Source organism: Pseudonaja textilis, chromosome 2 (assembly GCF_049901715.1).
Source record: "Pseudonaja textilis isolate UNSWEBS1 chromosome 2, rPseTex1.2, whole genome shotgun sequence".
In the NCBI taxonomy this organism is placed as follows: domain Eukaryota; kingdom Metazoa; phylum Chordata; class Lepidosauria; order Squamata; family Elapidae; genus Pseudonaja; species Pseudonaja textilis.
Window position 1 is genome coordinate 141,835,668 of NC_141991.1, and position 19,049 is coordinate 141,854,716.

At 37.4% G+C, this 19,049-nt stretch overlaps 1 protein-coding gene across 9 annotated transcripts in view; it reads right to left on the minus strand.

The window, feature by feature from the left end:
• Window positions 1-266: 266 nt before the first annotated feature.
• The window catches only part of GMIP (GEM interacting protein), a 73,629-nt gene continuing 54,846 nt past the window's right edge, over window positions 267-19,049 (minus strand). For 3 of the 9 annotated variants that reach the window (XM_026713766.2, XM_087925533.1, XM_026713769.2), the window contains 10 exons: window positions 16,913-17,037; window positions 15,709-15,795; window positions 13,740-13,832; window positions 12,238-12,395; window positions 11,080-11,268; window positions 10,395-10,532; window positions 8,050-8,228; window positions 4,193-4,481; window positions 2,959-3,067; window positions 267-1,818 (listed from right to left, as the gene is read on the minus strand). In XM_026713766.2, coding sequence (XP_026569551.1) covers window positions 1,421-1,818; window positions 2,959-3,067; window positions 4,193-4,481; window positions 8,050-8,228; window positions 10,395-10,532; window positions 11,080-11,268; window positions 12,238-12,395; window positions 13,740-13,832; window positions 15,709-15,795; window positions 16,913-17,037 — 1,765 coding nt within the window. In that variant the 3' untranslated portion in view covers window positions 267-1,420. The remainder of the gene's footprint in view (window positions 1,819-2,958; window positions 3,068-4,192; window positions 4,482-8,049; window positions 8,229-10,394; window positions 10,533-11,079; window positions 11,269-12,237; window positions 12,396-13,739; window positions 13,833-15,708; window positions 15,796-16,912; window positions 17,038-19,049) is intronic. The other 6 variants (XM_026713768.2, XM_087925534.1, XM_087925536.1 and 3 more) reach the window with 3 other exon arrangements.

Consider the following 19,049-nt stretch of genomic DNA (forward strand, 5'->3'; position numbering starts at 1 on the left):
GATATGGGAACTGAGGCTGCCATGGCTTCTCCAATCTGTCCTCTTACCAACTCTTTCTTTTACAATTTTCATATAATGTTGTAAACTCATTATGTATAAACACACTTTGTGGTTTGTAAACCATGATTTTAGCATCATGTGTAAACCAAGCATTACAGCTTCCTAATCAAATCAAGATTAAAACACACCAGAGTATTTAATGCACTGTGTGAACTCAATCATGTTCAACCGATTTTGTTATACAAAAATTGAAGAGAGATGGTTGATGGAATTTAAGAAATATATATATATAGTGGGAAGTTGCTTGTAGAAATTCATGCCTAATGTCCAGCTGGCAACTCTACACAAAGAGAACTTTATAGGTGTAAACATGTTCATAAGAAAATATTCCAGCAATGTCATATCAACCATCTACCTGCCCTGCCCCATTTCCTTATCCAGGTATTCTCTACAAGAAACATACATTGCCTCCGTATATACACTCGTTCATGCTTTCCTCCTAATATTAGCAGTTCTCAGTAGAGAACCACTACACATTTTAATCAATACTATTTTTAGACTATTCTTTACAAACTGATAATAAAAAATGCAGATACATACAATTAATACAGAACTCAGCTTCCCAAAAATAAATTTCATTTTTAAAAACAAGTACATTTCCAGGGTTGATAATGCCTAAACATGTTGTTGCTCAGAAGCTAGAGAAATAGCACTACAACATTTCGAAGAGGGGGTGGAGGTGCACAGTTTACATAGAATTTAACTTTCTTTAGTGGTCATATTGATAACTTTAAACTTTCTGGATATATGCCATTTTTCTGATAATAATCTGATCATATCTTCCATCATGTGGTTTCAACACAGTCACATTATCCTTGTCAAACATAACCCTGAACCATCTTGAACGCTCATACCATGTATTAACATATTGTACAAATAGGGCCACTGGGAACAGGTATATCAGTTATTTCTAAGGCTCTGTCCATTTCTGCAAAATTCCTATCACTTTCCCCTGGGAATGTTTTGCTTGTCCACAGTGCCTTTGCAATAATAGTCGCTGTTTGAATGTTCGCTTCACGGGGTTTACAGTTTCTAGTTATCTCAGTGGCTCAGTTCTAGTTCACCCCTTTCTTCGGAAACAATCATATAAATACTTCATTCTTCCTCAACTTAGCCAGGGTTGGTTTATTTGTTCTCCAAATACACTAGAGCAGGGGTCTCCACCTTTGGCAACTTTAAGACTTGTGGACTTCAAAGCTGACTGAGGAATTCTGTGAGTTGAAGTTCACAAGTCTTAAAGTTGCTAAGTTTTGAGGCCCCTGCACTAGAGAGCCCTGATGTTTTGTGATGTATACATATCAGAATATCTGCAAAAACTGGGATTCTAGTCTTTTTTCTAGTTCATTTCTCAAGCAATATTTTAGCTCCTGGATTCAGTCTTATTTTCCACCAGTGCATCCAGAATTTTTTCCTGGAGAGCTGCCCCAAGCTGAGCTTGATAATAATCTTCTGTTCCATTTTGAGGCTGCAGCTTGGAGACAATCCTAGCAGTTTCTCGTGTGATCTCAAAATGTTTACGCTTTCCAGAGGTATCAGGTGAGGCACTGCGTCTACTTGGACTTGTCTCCAACCGGTTACTGACTGCCTCTGAATTAGACAGAACAGCAGCCAGCAGGGGCAGACTGGAAACTTTGGGGATGACAGTGCGAGGATGTTTCACTGGCATCCGGTTGAAGCGTCCCCTGGACTGCGGATTGAGAGTAACTTCTGGATCAAGTATAAAGTCCTGCAGTTCTGTGTCATTTGTCCTGTTCAGTTCTGAATGAGAAGGGAAAAAAAAGAATCTGATAAAGAATGAGGAAAGGCAATCTGTTCCATGTATCATCCAGCAGACCATGAATTTAAAAGCACATGGTGTTTTTCTAAAAGCAATGAAAGATTAGCTGGATTCTTTGAGGAAGCACTTTGTTGTCTACCCTCCACACATTTTGACTGCTATAAGATAACACAGTTTTCTTAGAATCAGGGCAGCAGTGGGGTGTTTTTTTTTTTTTGGCATATGCCCCAAACTCTGTTATAGGTATATCATAAGAGGACCAAATCCATCAATCATCTATGTTTTATAGCCATTTTATTTTTTATTAATGTATCTGCATTTCAGACTCATAACATTTAATACTATCCTAAAACATAAGAGACCAGCTGAACCCACCCAAAAGTTCCATCCTCAGCATCCTCTTTTGCATAATAGTTAATCAAACAGTTCAGGAAAACATGCCATGGTTTTACTTCAAATAATCTCAGTTACAAAGAATCAGGACTATTAGAAAAATTGCAGCATAGATGATTTATTCAAGTCGATACACAAGAATCTGGTCAGCTAAATTGTAACCAGATAAAGATCAACAGAATTCAGGAGGGATTGGACTTCGATCTCTCATGGGAACACAAGGATTCTAAACTGATGATGCACTTAACTCTGCCTCCTAGCTCCACCTGTTCTTCTCCTACAAAGAATTTGGGGGGGCTGTAATTGGGGGGAAATATAAAGATCCTTGGCCTTGCCTACATAGAATTGTTTTAAATTAAAGCAAGTCAGCTTTGCAATCGGATATGCAAATATGATCATTTTCCATTTTGTACCTATACATGATATTCATAGAACATAGTTTAAACCTTTATAAATTTCAGCATTAAGATATTTTGTGCTGTGCATCCTTTAGGAGAATGCTATCACTTTTCAAAACTCTCTTGCACTGGGGAAGACAATGTCATCCTAATTAACTCAGTTTAGATGGCATAATTAATTAGAATTTCAGAACTGCCTTATGCTGCTGTTTCTCATTCTGAAGAAGATGATATTTTAGATAATTAATCATTTGGGGTAGAATGGAGATTTCTCAACAGCACAGACTTTATATTCTTTTAAAAAATCATTTGCTATAGAAGAAAAATTACCTACGGGGTTGACAGTTTGCTCCATGCTCTCTTTCCGCTTGACCTCAGTGAAGGAACTGTCTTCACTTCCACAATCATCTTCACCAAAACATAGCTTGGAGGCAGAGCTCTGTTTGGAAAAAAATATTGCTATGTACATTATCTGTTGAACTGAGTTCCTCCACCAATTTTATCCTAACTGTACCAATAAAACTGTGTGTGAGATTGGTAGGGTGATATTAGACATTTTTATTTTCTAAAGTAAAATCTCTGCTACTTTTTGAAGAAAAATTTACTGTTACAAGTTTTCTAAAGAGAAACATCCATTGCATTTCAAATTTTTATTTCCATTTTGATAATTTTAATAGTACCTTGAAATATTAAAATAAAGATGTATTTTGAGAAAGCAAAAATAGCAGAATACCCACTCGACATTTTAGTTCTGCTAATACCGAGAATCTATATTTGGTGTAATGGTTATGGGGTTAGATCAGTGACTTAGCCATGGAAACTCATTCTTACTCCAACCTAGATTACAGGATTATTGTCTGGGTAAAATGAAGTGCAATTCCTATACAGGTTCCCTTTATCTCCTCTAACTATGATATTCCCACTGCTAATAACAATTAACAGCTGATTATTGTTATTATTCTTAAATTATACAGCCTTTTATAGCCTCTTTGGAATATAAATATAATATAAATGGGTTAATGTCCTTAGGGAAAGGCGGTCCCAGTAATGTGGCTCTATGTTGTATAGACTTGAAAGGTGAATTACTCCTGGAAAGAAACTGGAAGTCAATGCAGCTCAAGCAACAGAGGTGTTACATGTGCAAACCCAGAGGCACCCATTACCATGCGTACTATTGCGTTCTGGACCAGTTGAAGTTTCCAGGTGGTCTTGAAGGGCAGTCCCATTAGGAGCACATTGCGGTAATTCAAACAGGAGATGGCCAAGGGATGGCCAACCATGTGCAAGATCTTCTGGTCCAGAAAGGGGTGCAGTTGGCATACTGGACCAATCTGGGCAAAGAGCAGGAGCTATGAGTCCAGGAGGACCCTAAATTGTACACCAGCTCAATCTGGGGGAATGCAACACGGCCAGTGTCAGATGAAATATCATCTGGACCCAGAGGACTAAAAGCCCATAGCCACTCAAGGTTGGGTAGCTTGAATCCAATCTTCCATTGATCTCAGTCTATTGCTCAAAGAGGCTCATTTGTTTCACTTAAGGCCAGGCCATCCCTGATTCCTACCTCAAAAGATGCATTGGAAAGTCTTTGGTTGCTTGAAAGAACTTCATTAGTATTTGCCTGTTTCAAAGAGCTTTCACAGTCACAAAGTCCAGCTGAAGGCAGATCATCCATCCCAAATATCTTTTCATAGTTCAGGATAAGAAATTCAACGAGCTGGGACTGGTATCCTGAATCCACCAGGCATGACATGGACACATCATTATTACAGGGAGGGCGGATTAGAGTAGGGCCAAAGATGATGCCCAGATTATTGGGGGACATCTTGTTCTCCTGATATCTTTCAGCCACCCTTGAAAAGAAAAATACAGGGTTAGAAAAGGTTGGAAAGTTTGAGCACAATAGTTTTTCCTGAATGGAGAACATAATGGCATGTAGATTCTGAACTATGTTTCCAGCTGATATTGCAGTTGCCATGCCAGTCACTTACCAGAAATCCTATCCCAAAGTGTGTGTCAGGTCGGTATGTATGTACACATACATACATATACGCATACATACGCATACACACACACACACACACACACACACACACACACACACCTCTTTACATACCCATTAACTATTTCCCATTTTATAATCTTACATCAATAATTATGCAGGTGCAGAAATGATCGGAAATAAAATGTAGCAACATAAACGTCAACCAATGCAGTATCTCGGCAAATTGTCATCTTGAAGGAAGAATGTTCCCCCTATATAATAAATAAGGAACAACTCACTTCAACCTATCAGTGTGCAGACAATACAGTTTGTGAATCTCTTCTTTCCTACTGGTTTTTGCTATGTACTGAATTTCAGTAATCCCATCCTCTGTTTTACTAACTTCTTCTTCATACCAGGAGTTTATACCAGACTATGAGAACTTTCACAATGATTTTTGGGTGGCTCCAGAATCAATTCTGTGTTCCCATGCTATTGTTTGCATTGGGAAGTTAAATCCATTAATTTCTACCTCTGCTGTAATACATCCAAAATAACAAAAAATATTTTTGTTTTGTTTTCAATTATGACTGGGCCTTCTCTTTTACCTAACCATGCCAGAAACATATCCTCAGAAAAGCTCATGTTTTGATGTGGTCTTCACCTTGTCCTGGATGATCATATCATTTTTAACTGTACTGTAACATCTTCCTCCATATTCCAACTCTGTGCAAGGGCAGTCTCAAGATGTCAAAAATCTGTTAGGTTTTGTCACTTTAGAAGAAAATTAGGTGACCGACAATAACTAGGAGCAGACCCAAAGGTGCTCTTTCAAGAGGCAACTGGACATTCTTGTTTACTTTGAAGAATTTTCACTTCTCATCCAAGAAGCTTCTTCAGAGCTGAGGAAGCTTCTTGGTTGAGAAGCGAAACTTCTTCAAAGTAAAACAAAGTTTAGTTGCCTCTTGAAAAAGCACCTTTGGGACAACCAGGACCTGGATGACTGAGAATCTCCATAGACAACTGGGAGCAGAGATGAGAGAGGCAGATATGGACTGGCAAGAGGGACTGCAAATTTCATGTTAATTTAGTTTTCTGAAGACTCAAAGATGGGTGGAAGGCCCTGTAATTCAAAGCTCTTGCACACACAGAAACATCACTGTGTTTTCCTCTCACTCCTGAGATTTCTGTTTAACCCTGAAAATAATCCTTTGATTCCACCTTTGCAGCGAGATAGGCAAATTGCTGGCTGCACACAATATAATGTGCATTATCTTCTTGCAGCTATTGGTTGTTTTGGGCTGGATAGAGACGGCATATGCAGCCGGAAAGGAAAATGCCTTCTAACTTTTCCCTCTGCTTTCTTAATTCTGTACCTTCCAGAAAAAAAATGCTTCTTTCAAAAGATTGTCAGGGATCCGTCATGGGTTGGGGCTTCCCACTTTCAAAGCCTTCTGTCCCAAAGACAAGCCTAGTGCCATCTTTATTGTCATTGATAACACTTCATACACTCTCCCATCTTCTCCTCTTCTGCAGTGGCAAATTGGCACAGGAGGCAGAACATTCCAGAACATGTACATAGATAAAATACATCCAAGTAATCAGCATCCTTCTTCCTTTGTGAATTCCAAATCCATTGTCAGCCTGAGAAGAAAACTCATACACCGGAAAATATCAACCTACAGGAAGACCCTCTTCCTTGACATCTACTGTCCCATTTCTGAAGGCTTTCTTCCCAAAGAAAGCATTCCATTTATGCAAGTAAACCTGTTTGCTAATTTTACTTTTTTTACAAGGGAATTACAGTATAATGTTCTTCCAGTTGTTAGGCACAGACGCAGCCTTCATACAGTTTGCACAGTGTAAACAAATTACATTAATATTTTAATATATCTCAAATATATTATCTAAACCTAGATAGCCAGTTTGGTCTAGTAGTTAGGGCACCAGGCTAGAAACCAGGAGACTGAGTTCTAGTTCCACCTTAGAACTGAAAGCTGGCTGGCTGATTTTGGACCAATCCTTCTCTCTCAACCCACCTCATCTCACTGGGTTGTTGTGGAACATAGGAGGAGGGAGGAATATTAGTTATGCCCATTCCCTTGAGTTCTTTATAAAATGTGGGATAAAAACATTTAAAGAAAAAAATACTTGCTGCTTTATTATTTTCATTATTCTCAAAATATTTATGACTTTCCTTTCTATTTTTTTGTCTGGACACTAACATAGTATTTATTGCAGTCCTACCCGATGACATATCATTATCCTTCTTTCCAGCAATGTATTATTAAATCTCTAAAAAAATTCTGCTTTCAATTTCATTGAAAATAATTCCATTGTTTTTATGCTTAATTCCATTCACCATGCTAGAGGCTTCTTCTTAAGTTGTTATTATCCACTTCCAAAACAACTTTATGTTTCTATCAAAAGTATTTCATTTTGAAATACTCTTCTACTTTTAACCGTTCCTTGCTCTGTTTGCTTTAAGCTACTTGTCTTCTGTGCAGAAACCAGCTAAAAATGAAATTGACTTAAGACATTGTTTTTCATTTCTTCAGTTTTGAAAATGATGCTGTGCAGATGCTCCTGTCCAGTCCTGATTGATAGATTCTTTACTCTTCTCACCTATGCTAGGAAAACAACCACTGGGCGTTTTCTTTCTTTGGGTAGGCCTGAGGATGTAGGCTTTCATTGATAGACATTTTTATCAGCCCCTTAGTAGGTTTCTCTTTGTATTCAGAATCTTCCCATTCAGCATATCCAGCTGTGGACCAGTTGGGGGAGGGGGGAAGAGAAAGGAAACATGATATTTTTATCATTCTTCCTATGACTCCAACTAAAAGGGAAACAGGCAGGACGAAGATGCAGTGTTTCAGCCATTTATGACAGCAAAGTCCCTTCAAAAGGAGGCGGATACCCCAGCAGCCAAGAACAAAGGGCTTGGTGCAATAATTGACTAAAGAGGAGGAGGCAATACCACTACAATAAAAGATGATGTGAAAATTGCCTTTGTAGTGGGCCAATTACAGGTTGAGAATGAGATCATGCATTTCTATACTTGTAAAAGAGTTTCAATACTTTCTACAAGAAGTCTTTCTCTTATTCTTACGTTCTGCAGCAATCGTGCTCATATATACATTTTTTTCACTCTTAATCTCTTTCATCTCATCATTCTACCAAGTGTCCTTTTTCATACTTTTACATTAATGTAATTCCATATACTTGTGTGCCACTTAATGTTTTTTGCTCAGTTCCAAGTCACTGCCCCATACTCTTAACTTCCATCCACTTTTTAAAAGGATATGATTAGAATTCACTGATTATAGTTACAGTCGATTTGTTGGCAATAAAAATGATACCCTGATCAGATAAATTTAACAGAGCTAATTTGTCCTACAAGACAAAAGCTGCATATTCAGCACTATTTCTTTCATTACCTGTACAGATGAGCAATAAGATGCCTTATAGTATTATAATTTGTTGCTGGTAATTTGCTCAGCAAATCCTTGGTGGCCTTGATGGGATCTGTCTCAGAATTATCCCCACTTTTCTGCAAATTTCTTGAGAAAGCCATGAAATCTTCATAAAGTTTAAATGGAAGCACAGGGCTGGAAAGCTGTAGCAAAAAAAATGCAAAATATGCATCATAATATTTTACTAGTTCAGACTCCTTGGGTTTAAATTTGATCACAAATATTACTGGATCCTGCCATGTTATCCCAGTTTCAGAGAATAGTTCTATCCCAGTGTTCAGTGTTCTAACATAACACATATATTTCAAAACAAGAGTTCAAATGTTGAGAATGTAAGATAAACTGAGCTGTTGAACTTTAATGATCCCCCTGAAGGAAGATGTGTCCATATACCATGAGCTATCTTCTATGCAGCAATGGAATTCTGTGCATTTCAAAAAATTCTCGAATTTTACATCTTTCCTTTATAAACTCAGACCCCTGTTATGCACATGCACAAAAGGAGCTAACTTTTAAAAAGAAATGAAAAAATAAAAAAAAAACCTTCAAGACAGGTTACAGCATAACTGAGCTGAAATAAACAAGATGAAATTTAACAGTGGGCTGAAATAAATATAATGAAAATTAACAGGGAGAAATGTAAAGTCTGCATGAGGGGAGAAGAAATGAAATATATAAGAATAAAAAAGGGGAGACTTAATTTGACGATACTACAGGTAATCCTTGACTTACAACCACAATTGAGCCCAACAGTTATGTTGTTAAGTGAAAAATTTGTTAAGTGAGTTTAGCCCCATTTTACAACTTTTCTTGACACAGTTGTTAAGCAAATCACTGCAGTTAATAAATTATTAACCTGGTTGTTAAGTGAATCTGGCTTCCCCCTTGACTTTTGCTTGTCAGAAGGTCACAAAAGGGGATCACATGACCCCAGGACACTGCAACCGTCATAAATATGAACTAGTTGCCAAACATCTGAATTTCGATCATGTGAGCATAGGGATGCTGCAAAGGTCATAACTGTGAAAAACGGTCATAAGTTATATTTTTAGCAACGTTGTAACTTTGATCAGTCACTAAACAAACTGTTGTAAGTTGAGGACTACCTGTACATGTCAGAAGAAACTGAATGTTCTAGTAAATCACCAGTAGAACATGAAACAACAGTATGATACAGCTGCTAAAAAGCTGAATCGAATTTGAGGATATATTTTTGTTGACTGCCCAGATTTGTAGAGTCAGACTAGACTAGACTAGAATTCTTTATTGGCCAAGTGTGATTGGACACACAGGAATTTGTCTTGGTGTAAATATTCTCAGTATACATAAAAGAAAAGATACATTTGTTAAGAATCAAGAATCATAAGGTATGACACTTAATGATAGTCACAGGGTACAATAAGCAATCAAATCATACTGGGAAACAGTCAATATAAATGGACAGCTATATAGATAAATGTATGAACAGTCCAGATCATAGGAGCAGAGGTGGTATTCAGCAGATTCTGACTAGTTTGGGAGAACTGGTAGTGAAAATTTTGAGTAGTTCAGAGAATCGGCAAATATCACCTCTGACTGGAGATTTTACAGTATCCTTCCTCTGCCACGCCCACCAAGCCACGCCCACAGAACCAGTAGTAAAAAATTTTTGAATCCCACCACGACACAGGAGGTTATTGTCCCACTGCCTTTGCCAGGTCCACATGAAATGAGTTCAGAGAATGGCTACCAAAATGATAAGAAACCAAGTCCTATCCAAAATGGTTAAAGGAACAGAGTATGTTTAGTCTGCTGAAGAGAACACTGAGGAGCAAAACCTAAGCAGTCATTGTATGGCACAGTGAATGGTCTTTGTTCTCTAGAGGCCAAGATCAGAACCTTATTTTTGAAAATGTCTTGTAAAATGGGAATGGAAGTAAAAAATAGTAAGTAGTTGCCAATGAAGATCCTTCTCTGATGCAAACCACAGAAGAGATTGTGCTTTTAAAAAACCAGGGACAATCAAAAATGGAAGAGGACACCTGGAAAGTAGTAGGCAAAATGCAATTTATATGATATCTATGAGTCAATCAGTCAATCAAATTAGCTATAGACCAGCATATATGAGACCCTCAGATTGTGAAAGCTGGGGGCAATGCAAGTTGTTTATTATAAGGGAAGGAATAATTGTGAGCTGTCTTTTAATACCAGTGTGTGCCTGGAAAAATGTACCTTGCAAACTCCCACAGCTAAAGATACCCATCTCAGAAAATTACTTTCAGCTGTAGGGAAATGGGGTGCTTAGGGTGCTCTCTGGCTTTATTCCTTACCTCCTTAAGGAAATGTTTAAGGACTCCAGTGATGTCATGGGGTGAGTGTTCTGACAGCTCCACCAACCTTCGTCCATTCTCAAAGGCTTGGCACAATCTCTCCATGCGTGCTTTTGCCCCACTAATGCGGTATATTCCCTGCATTGAGGAGAGGCAATGAGAGACCAAATCAGGGGAAGCCAATTCGATGAATAACACATGTACATAGGGTGTCCAAATGACAACCGGAAGAGCGATCTGATTCAGAAATACAACGGAGGTGCAGGTGGAGGAGAGAGACTGAAATGCTAGAAATGGTTAATTCAGTATAGAAAATATACTTCTGCCAGCTCAGAAACCTGGAGATACATCTTGTTCAATCTGAACTTCAGAGCTAACAGCAGGATGAAAAACCAGCATGTAACATTAGCAATACTTGTAATTACCATATATGTAAAATTCTTATTTATATGCAGACAAAGGTGTAGTCAGACACATTTGCTCCCAGCCTGTTAAACAGCTTGCCATTCTCATTTCTGAAGAAATTTATGCTTCCACAGAAATGGACTAATATAAAGAATGCATAGGTGACTGTTAATTCCGTCTTGGTATTAGGAATGGGAATGGAAATTTTGTTCCTGCTCTTACCTTAAAACAGGAATAAAATGTGGAATGCAACTGTTGTATGCATAGAAGAATGAGTTACCTGCACTCCCAAGGCACGAGTTTCTATCTCTGATGTACATTTCATCACAATAAATGGCACCTCCTCTGGGAAATCCCTTGGCACATCGCTGAAGTCAATTCCAAATAGCGATGCCCGGGCTGGCAGTTTTTGATGACCACAATTGATGAGAAGGGTCTCCAGACATTTTTTATGGCAGGTTAACAGGCACTGTGAAAAAACCCCCCACAGTATTGGATCAGTCTTAACAAATAGCTATTTCTTAAATGACAATATTTTGAGCTTTTGTAACAGGCCTCCGTTTTGTGCACTTACATAACACATTTTCTTGCTTTACTGTATAGAAACCTGAAGTCTATTCCTCCCAGTACTGAACTTAGATATCTGAAGGGGTGGATCAAAAATTCAAATCAATGCTTAATGTCTGCTGAATTTTTAGTACTTTCAATGAACACAGAAGGAAAGAATAAAAGTTGGACCTCTTCAAAATTCTAGCCTGGTTGCCTGTTTTTCATAATGGACCAAAGATATGTTAACTAATTCAGATTATGTCATTTAGGAACATACTGACTGAAACCAAAGCTTCAGGTCCTTTCAGCTCTTACTATTCTTCAATAACATAACTATTTCAAAAAGTATTGTATCTTACAGAAAAGAAGATTCTCACAGATTATTTACTACTCTTGACAATCTGTGCAATCATCTTGAATGACCACAGCTTAAACACTGGATCTGCAGAGATGCTTGTCATAAGGCCAGAAATGAACAAATGACAAACCATGATCCAGACCTGATCCCAATTGGAATGGGACTGGCATCTTTTATTACTGGACCCACCTGGCACATTACAAGTCAGAACACATACTGAATCTTTCCTATGCCTATTATTCTTACATTTCCAAATCAGCAGTCAAATCCCACTGAAAGATACTTAACCACTAGAAGGTTAATATGGGCTGAGGATATGATGTTATGCTGAGTGGATCCCATCTCACAGTAGGATATTAAATTAATTTAACAGATTTAGATGTATACCTCTCTCTATATAAATATGCCATTGAAGCCTAAATTACTTTCACACCTTTTTAATTACCAATGTTTTTGTCATACGTTGCACTGAAAGTGGGAGGCTGTTTGGCCATTTTTTAAAGCAACGTGGTTCCGTTTATGTTCACTTACTTCTTCACATTCAATACCATTGACCATGAAGTTCTCACACTCTCTGCATTTTGAAGGGCCCCTCAGTTTTCTCAGCCGATGAGTCTGAGCAGCACTTGACAGGATTATTTTTTTAAACTGACACTGAGACAAGCCATTTTCAACAACATCATTTAGATCTGAAAAGAGGATGAGGTCTATTATTTTCTATTAGATGTGATCACTTCCGCCTCAAGAACAATGAATATTTGCTGAAGAGCAACATGCATATACCAAAACAAACAAACAAACAAACAAACACCCCACCCCATGGTAAAAAATGAATATGGAGATATTGAAGGTATGCCCCAAATTCAAAGTAGGAAGAGTTTCAAAATCATGAGCCTGGTTTTGAACAAGGAACTACACAAAACAATAAGGTAAATTGCAAATAGGCTCAACATAATATTAAAACAGATTACCAGTAAATCTAATTAAAATAACTCACCCCCACTACTAAATAAGAGAAATCCTGTCCACGATCAAATATGTTATGTGAGTCATTTCATTTTGTACTTATTATTTCAAATGTTAAAGTGCAGACCCTGACCACTCCAACTTTCCTATTTTGTGATCTAAAAATGTAGCATACTCCGAGGAAAAATATTCCTTCAATAATTCAGTATCCCAAAGGGGAGGGGTTGTTCATGGCTGAATCTCCCAGTGGATAAAATAAAATATTAGATATGGCAGAGAAGTGTTACATCTTACAATGTTCACAAGAGCAATCTCTGAATGCAGTGTGAAAAAAATCATACAATTGAAAACTTGTCCAGCAACAGTAGTAATTAATTTGTTTAGTAGAAGATTTGCAATTATTTTCATATTGGATTGGGAACCCCAGAAAAAAAAAAAAAGATAGCTAGCAATAGATGCGGGAGGAAACCTTTCCTCACTGGTTCTTAGATGATGATATATTATGATTGATTAGAAATTCTGGCTAGAGGAAATAAAAGGTCAAGCACTACACTTTGGATGACAGTTGATATCAGAGTATAATATCAGAGTATGAAGTCAATAATGGTTAGTGCCCATTTTTCCCAAAGGAAAAAAGAAGATCTGAAAGTTCAAAGGTCAGAGCGGACAAGAGAGAAACATCTACCATAGCCTGACCACAGGAAGAAGAATGATAAAAAAAGGAAGGTCTTCTAGGGGAATAAAATTCCAGAGGTACTTTGACAGGAAAGTTTGAGGCAGTTGATTTCAAAAAGCTGTAAGTCTTTAAAAGAGGGACAATGGAAACCTCAAAGTAGTGTTACTGGTAATTAAAAACATTCATGTATGGTAGAATTGTGTTGGAACCCCAACATGAAGAATCCTTGGCATGTTTTCATTAAAAACCAAGAAAATATTGAGTATCCATTTATAAGTTGTGGAGCTTTTTAACTATAGTCCTTTACTCATCTCTGTTTCCTTTCCCAGGCTATGAAGAGTTCTGGTTTTCTTCTTATTCTGTTAAACCATAGAATTCTTTTGCTTCTCACCATTGTCATAGGCTCGTATCAAATCTTTGTCTTCACAGTCTTCTGAAGACGATACAGTTCCAGTGGATGGAGCTTTCAGCAACTTCTTGTGGCCTGAATATGAAATAAATAATCTTTCAAATAATCATAGAAGCTGCTTAAAATAACTGCAAACAGTTCAATTTGACTGCACACTGAGTTCTGAAAAATTAATTTGTTATGTGAAAAAACATAATGTACTTTTCTAAAGCTAGCATGCATGAAATATTTGTTTTCATTGTCAATATAATGCAACTCAAGAATTTCCAAACTATGGAGACATGCCATTTTAACTATCAAATCAATTCAGACATGTTCAACTGTTTAAACTGGCTGCCATTTTAAAAAATAAGTTTGAAAAGAATAAGGACTGACTATTGTCTGAGCCCCAGCCTTCCAGAGTTCCTAGGCAGGTCTGAAATTTTAAAACATTTATTGTACATGGTTTCTCATGGGAGTGGGGATTCTGCAGCACCACCACAATGGCTAAGAGCAGCCATTAAAAATAAATAAATAAATAACCAAACTGGTTTGGAAACTTCCTGTCCCACCCCCAATTTCTATACCTCTGAAGCTATACTTGTTTTATTTGGATAGATAGGCACATTTTCAAGCAAGCACGAGTCCCTTGAACATTTTTATTTTTTGAAAATGTTCACACACGGGGCCATGAGGAACTTCCATATAACTCTGATAATAAAGATGATGCAAAGGCTGCCGCTTTGTTTTGTAGCTGGTCGGTTTCTAATTTTTCTTTTTTAATTAAAACATTCTTTTTAAAAGATCAGGACCTTTCTACAGGCACCCTACTACTTATCACATTAGGAATGCCAAGTTTATTGTAATTTAATTTGCTGCAATCTACATATTTTGTTTTAGCACTTGATAATAAGACTTACATCTGTGATTTGATTAGACATAGGCTATGGCTGAGTTCACACATCACAGAAGCATACTCATAATAATCATGATTGCCATCATAACAATCACGATACATAATGACACCTAATACACAATTTCATAAAGTCTTAATTAAACAAACCACATTATGGCTGCATGGATACAGCTGCCTAATAACTCACTCACAGCCCTTCTCCAACACTCTGGCATTACATTTCCAAAATTTGGTAGCAGCACCTCGGACCATCTGAGAGGATAAGAGGACTCACTAAAATGGAAACTGGAGCAGGGTTTCAATTCCAGTGGTATAAAATCCTCACAAGCAGTTTGAAAAAAAACCTAGCTTTGCCACTTTCTGTGACATTATAAACTCTTCTAGTGACTTTGTAGGAAGCCATCCAGCCATTGGTGCAGCAACATTCCCACAAAAGTTCATAATTCTGATCTCTGACTCAGTACAAAGCACAAATTCAGCCGTTATTAGTTCTGCAGAAGTGAAATCAGAGCTCAGGTACAGTTTCCGGTTTCTTCTTTTCTCTTTCACTTTAGGAAATCTCTCCCCCCACCCTCTAGTTTTCTGATTAGGTAAACAATTCATCTAGCTGCAACAAGAAGTGTGTCATGTGTCCCCAGATCATTCAAAGGGCTCCCAATACAGAACTGATGTATTCTTTCGTATTAATTTCATGATCCCAGGACATTTAAAATGATGCTGCCACTATAATTTTTTAAAATTCTTTTGTAGTTATTTTTATCAGCTTTAATAGAGAAACCGTTGCAATTAAAAATCAAAAAATAAAAATAAAAAAACCCAGGATTTATATGTTTATTTAAAAGACAAACAGTTTCTTTCTTCAAAATGTCCAATCTTTTAAAAAGCAGTCTCTGAGGGAAAATAAGGCTATATATTAGGAAAGAATGCCACAGTCTGTTTGCAGTGTCAACTGTAATTTATAAAGATTTCAGCTACTACTTTATTATAGCTTCCATCTTCCATCTCTTCTTTATGAACTTACTTAATTTTCTAGGCAAAAAGGGAACTTCTTCTCACCTGGGCTAGATGTGGGGGAATCCAAGCATTGGCATTCAGTGCTCCCTCCCAAGCTCTCTGTGTCACTGTAGAAAGATTGGTTGGCACCTGGCAATAGGAAAAAAGATAGTCTTCTATAAAACTAAAGCTCTCTCATAACATATGAGAAGTGGCAAAATATTGGCTTCTGGAAAATGGAGACGCCTTTAACAATACAGAAGTTATCTGATTTGAGCAAAAGAATAACATTTGCCTCAGTTACTGAAGAAGTTGTATGGAGCTTTCTTTTGTTGAGATGTGCTTGCTTTTTTCCTTTTTCACTTTCCACTCAATTTAAGTTACAGTCCTAAACTGCAAAAAAAATCCAATCACGGATGGCAGCAAAGATACCCCCAATTTTTTTAAAAAATCTTTAATCCTGCCTCCTGTGCTTGGAGTGATCACTAGAGTTCTCATTCTGAGCACAAATGACCAGGCTCAAATTCATCTACTTTGGACAGATTATTCAAAGGTCTAGTTCTCCAGAGAAGACTCAGTGCTGGGAAGGATGGAAGGAAAGAGAAGAAGAGAATGCCCTTCAACAAGGAGGATAGACTTAGTTGCAGTGATGATGGGTGCACCATTAGGAGACCTGATAAAGCAAGTTAGGAAGAGACCGTTATTGAGAAATGTATGTGGTTATTAGGAGTCAACAATGACTTGATGGCACATCATTCAAGTACAGGTAGTCTTTGACTTATGACCACAATTGAGACCCAAATTTATGTTGCAAAGTAAGACATTGGTTAAGCGAGTTTAGCCCCATTTTATGACCTTTCTTGCCATAGTTGTTAAATGAATCACTGCAGTTGTTAAGTTAGTAACACGGTTGTTAAGAGAATCTGGCTTCCCCATTGACTTTGCTTGTCAGAAAGTGGCAATAGGCTATGACATGACCTGAGACCTTGCAACTGTCCTAAATATGAGTCAGTTGCCAAGCGTCTGAATTTTGATCACATGACTTTGGGGATGCCACAATGGTTGTATGTATGAAAAACGATCGTGCCACTTTTTTTAGAGCCAGTTCACAAATGAACTGTTGTAAGTTGAGGACTACCTCTAGGGAAGTAATTTTTTTTGTAACCAGATCTAGACCCCATATCCTGATCTAGCCAGACCATGGCAAGGATTATAAGATGATCCCAAAGAAGAAGGTAGAAGTGTATTGTAATGGAATTGACTGTACTTTGCTCACTGCTTGAGGAAGATGGCTTTCCAGGAGTTTCTTCTGATGAGTTGCTTAGGTCAGCAGTTGATGAATAAATTCGAGAACAAGGTGCAATGTTTTTTCTTCTACCAGAAGAGGGTGACCTGAAAAAGCAAAGGCCCATCAACTACTATAAATTTCCCCAGAAAAAAAGTTACAGGTAATTGCTTATTAGTAGACATTTGGTTCCAAAAACGTTTCACAAATGATGGTTGTCTTAAAGAACATTCTCACAACCTAGTACATACTTGTGTTAACAGTAATAGTTAATGCTACCCCCTGAATTAGATTAAAAACTCAGCAAAAAGCTGAGAAATATTCTAAGTTCATTTTTCAAGAGGCAACTGGACATTCGAAGTGCAGTAAGATACAAAAATTCTATGTTAAATTCCTCATTTGGACCCAGTATTTGCTTCATACATTTTTTTTAAAGCATGCCAATCTTTGCTTTAAAAGTGAATATTTTTATTTCTCACACTTCAATATATGGTGTTCCATAATCACTAATCATTTTGTTTAGAACAACATTCAACAAAATCAGAAACTTCATATTACACAGAATAGTTAGAGGCAGTAAAAAGTGAATTTTCCTTCATCAAATTGACTTGTCTCTTTCTATTGGCATTCCGAAGAAGGTCTATGTATGTGGTTGCTCATTGTCAAAACTGTCCTAATACCTCATAATAAATCAATAATCAATTGTCAATATGTAGATTATATTCATGAAAAGAAGGAAGCCTCGTCCTCCCTCAGCAGCCTTACTAGTTCGATGCAAAATGGCAGATGAAGCCCAAATGTGCTTGTTTTATTTTAAACACAATACATTTACAAAGGAGGAGTAATCATGCCTAGAGCACATGAGGCTTCTATGAACAGCTTTGACTGTGTGACTTAATGCTCACTCTGCCAGGGGAATTATATGGAGGGGAAGGGAGTGGTGGTTTGAGAAAGAAGATGGTTCTGTGATAGTTATCTCAATGGGGCTGCACCAGAAGAGAGCACTAAAAATAACTTACAGCCTGCAAGAGATTTGCGTACTGCAGCCTTTCAAGATAAGTTAATTTACAGTAAAAAGCGTTCTTTCCCTCCTTCCTTTTAGATGGAATGAATGTGCATATCTGTAAATTAACCCCAGATGTCAGGAATTATGCAAAAGTAAACAAGCTCAAAACCTTTTTCATTAAAATGATGGTTGTAAATTTTATTGAGGGGAATATGTGAGGGGGTTGTTGGTTTGTTTATTTCCAATGAAGTAGATTTAAAAATCTGTCATTTGATATGTAAATTAAAATGCAATGCTTCAAATTAAGTGGCAAATCTATTTTTGTTTCAAATGAATAAATTGTTTTTATCTATAGGTGTTATACAAATTCACTGTGTCATGGCGTCCTAAAACTTGAGAATCCCTAGTATAGTGCGCATGGTTATGTTAAGAATTTATAGTCATTTTTAATGTTACATGATTTTGATCCTTCAAAGAATTGCGCTGGAATCATGATGGCTTAGGAGACAGATAATCTGGGAAGAAAGCTTTTTTTCCCTTCAAGGTTTTATTACTGGGACAGCATTTCTTAGGGATTGGGCCTTCCTGTCTAGTACTGAAGCTGGCACTAATTAAGAACTTTCTTTGTAAGTTATTTACAAAGCCCCTTGAATAACCTGGCACCTCCAGTGTCATCCCCTTTTCCCACAATGCTAGCCTTCTCTCATCCCGAGGGTGATTTATGTAACTTTATTCTGCTGATTCCACTACTGTAAAACACAGAGGACAGCAAACAAAGTCAGAACAATTCATCATTATTCCAGTAGTATTTTCCCTTGTCAAAGCAAGGGATGCTGGTGAGGAAAGGCTCAAATGCAATTCTTCCACTGCCATTTCCTGTGGCCGGTAAAAACAGACAGGTGGGTAATTCTTCCCAATCCCCCCCCCCCACAAAGTTGCATCCTTATTCCATAATTTCATCTATTGATGAATTATTTTTCAGGGCCCAGTTATACAAACTCTCTCCCTCTCTCCTGCCCCCCACAACAACTGTGGCATTTCCATCTACCAAACTTTCCTTCAAACATCTAATTCTGCCCAGATTCTTTGAAAGGACAAGAGCTACTCCAATTT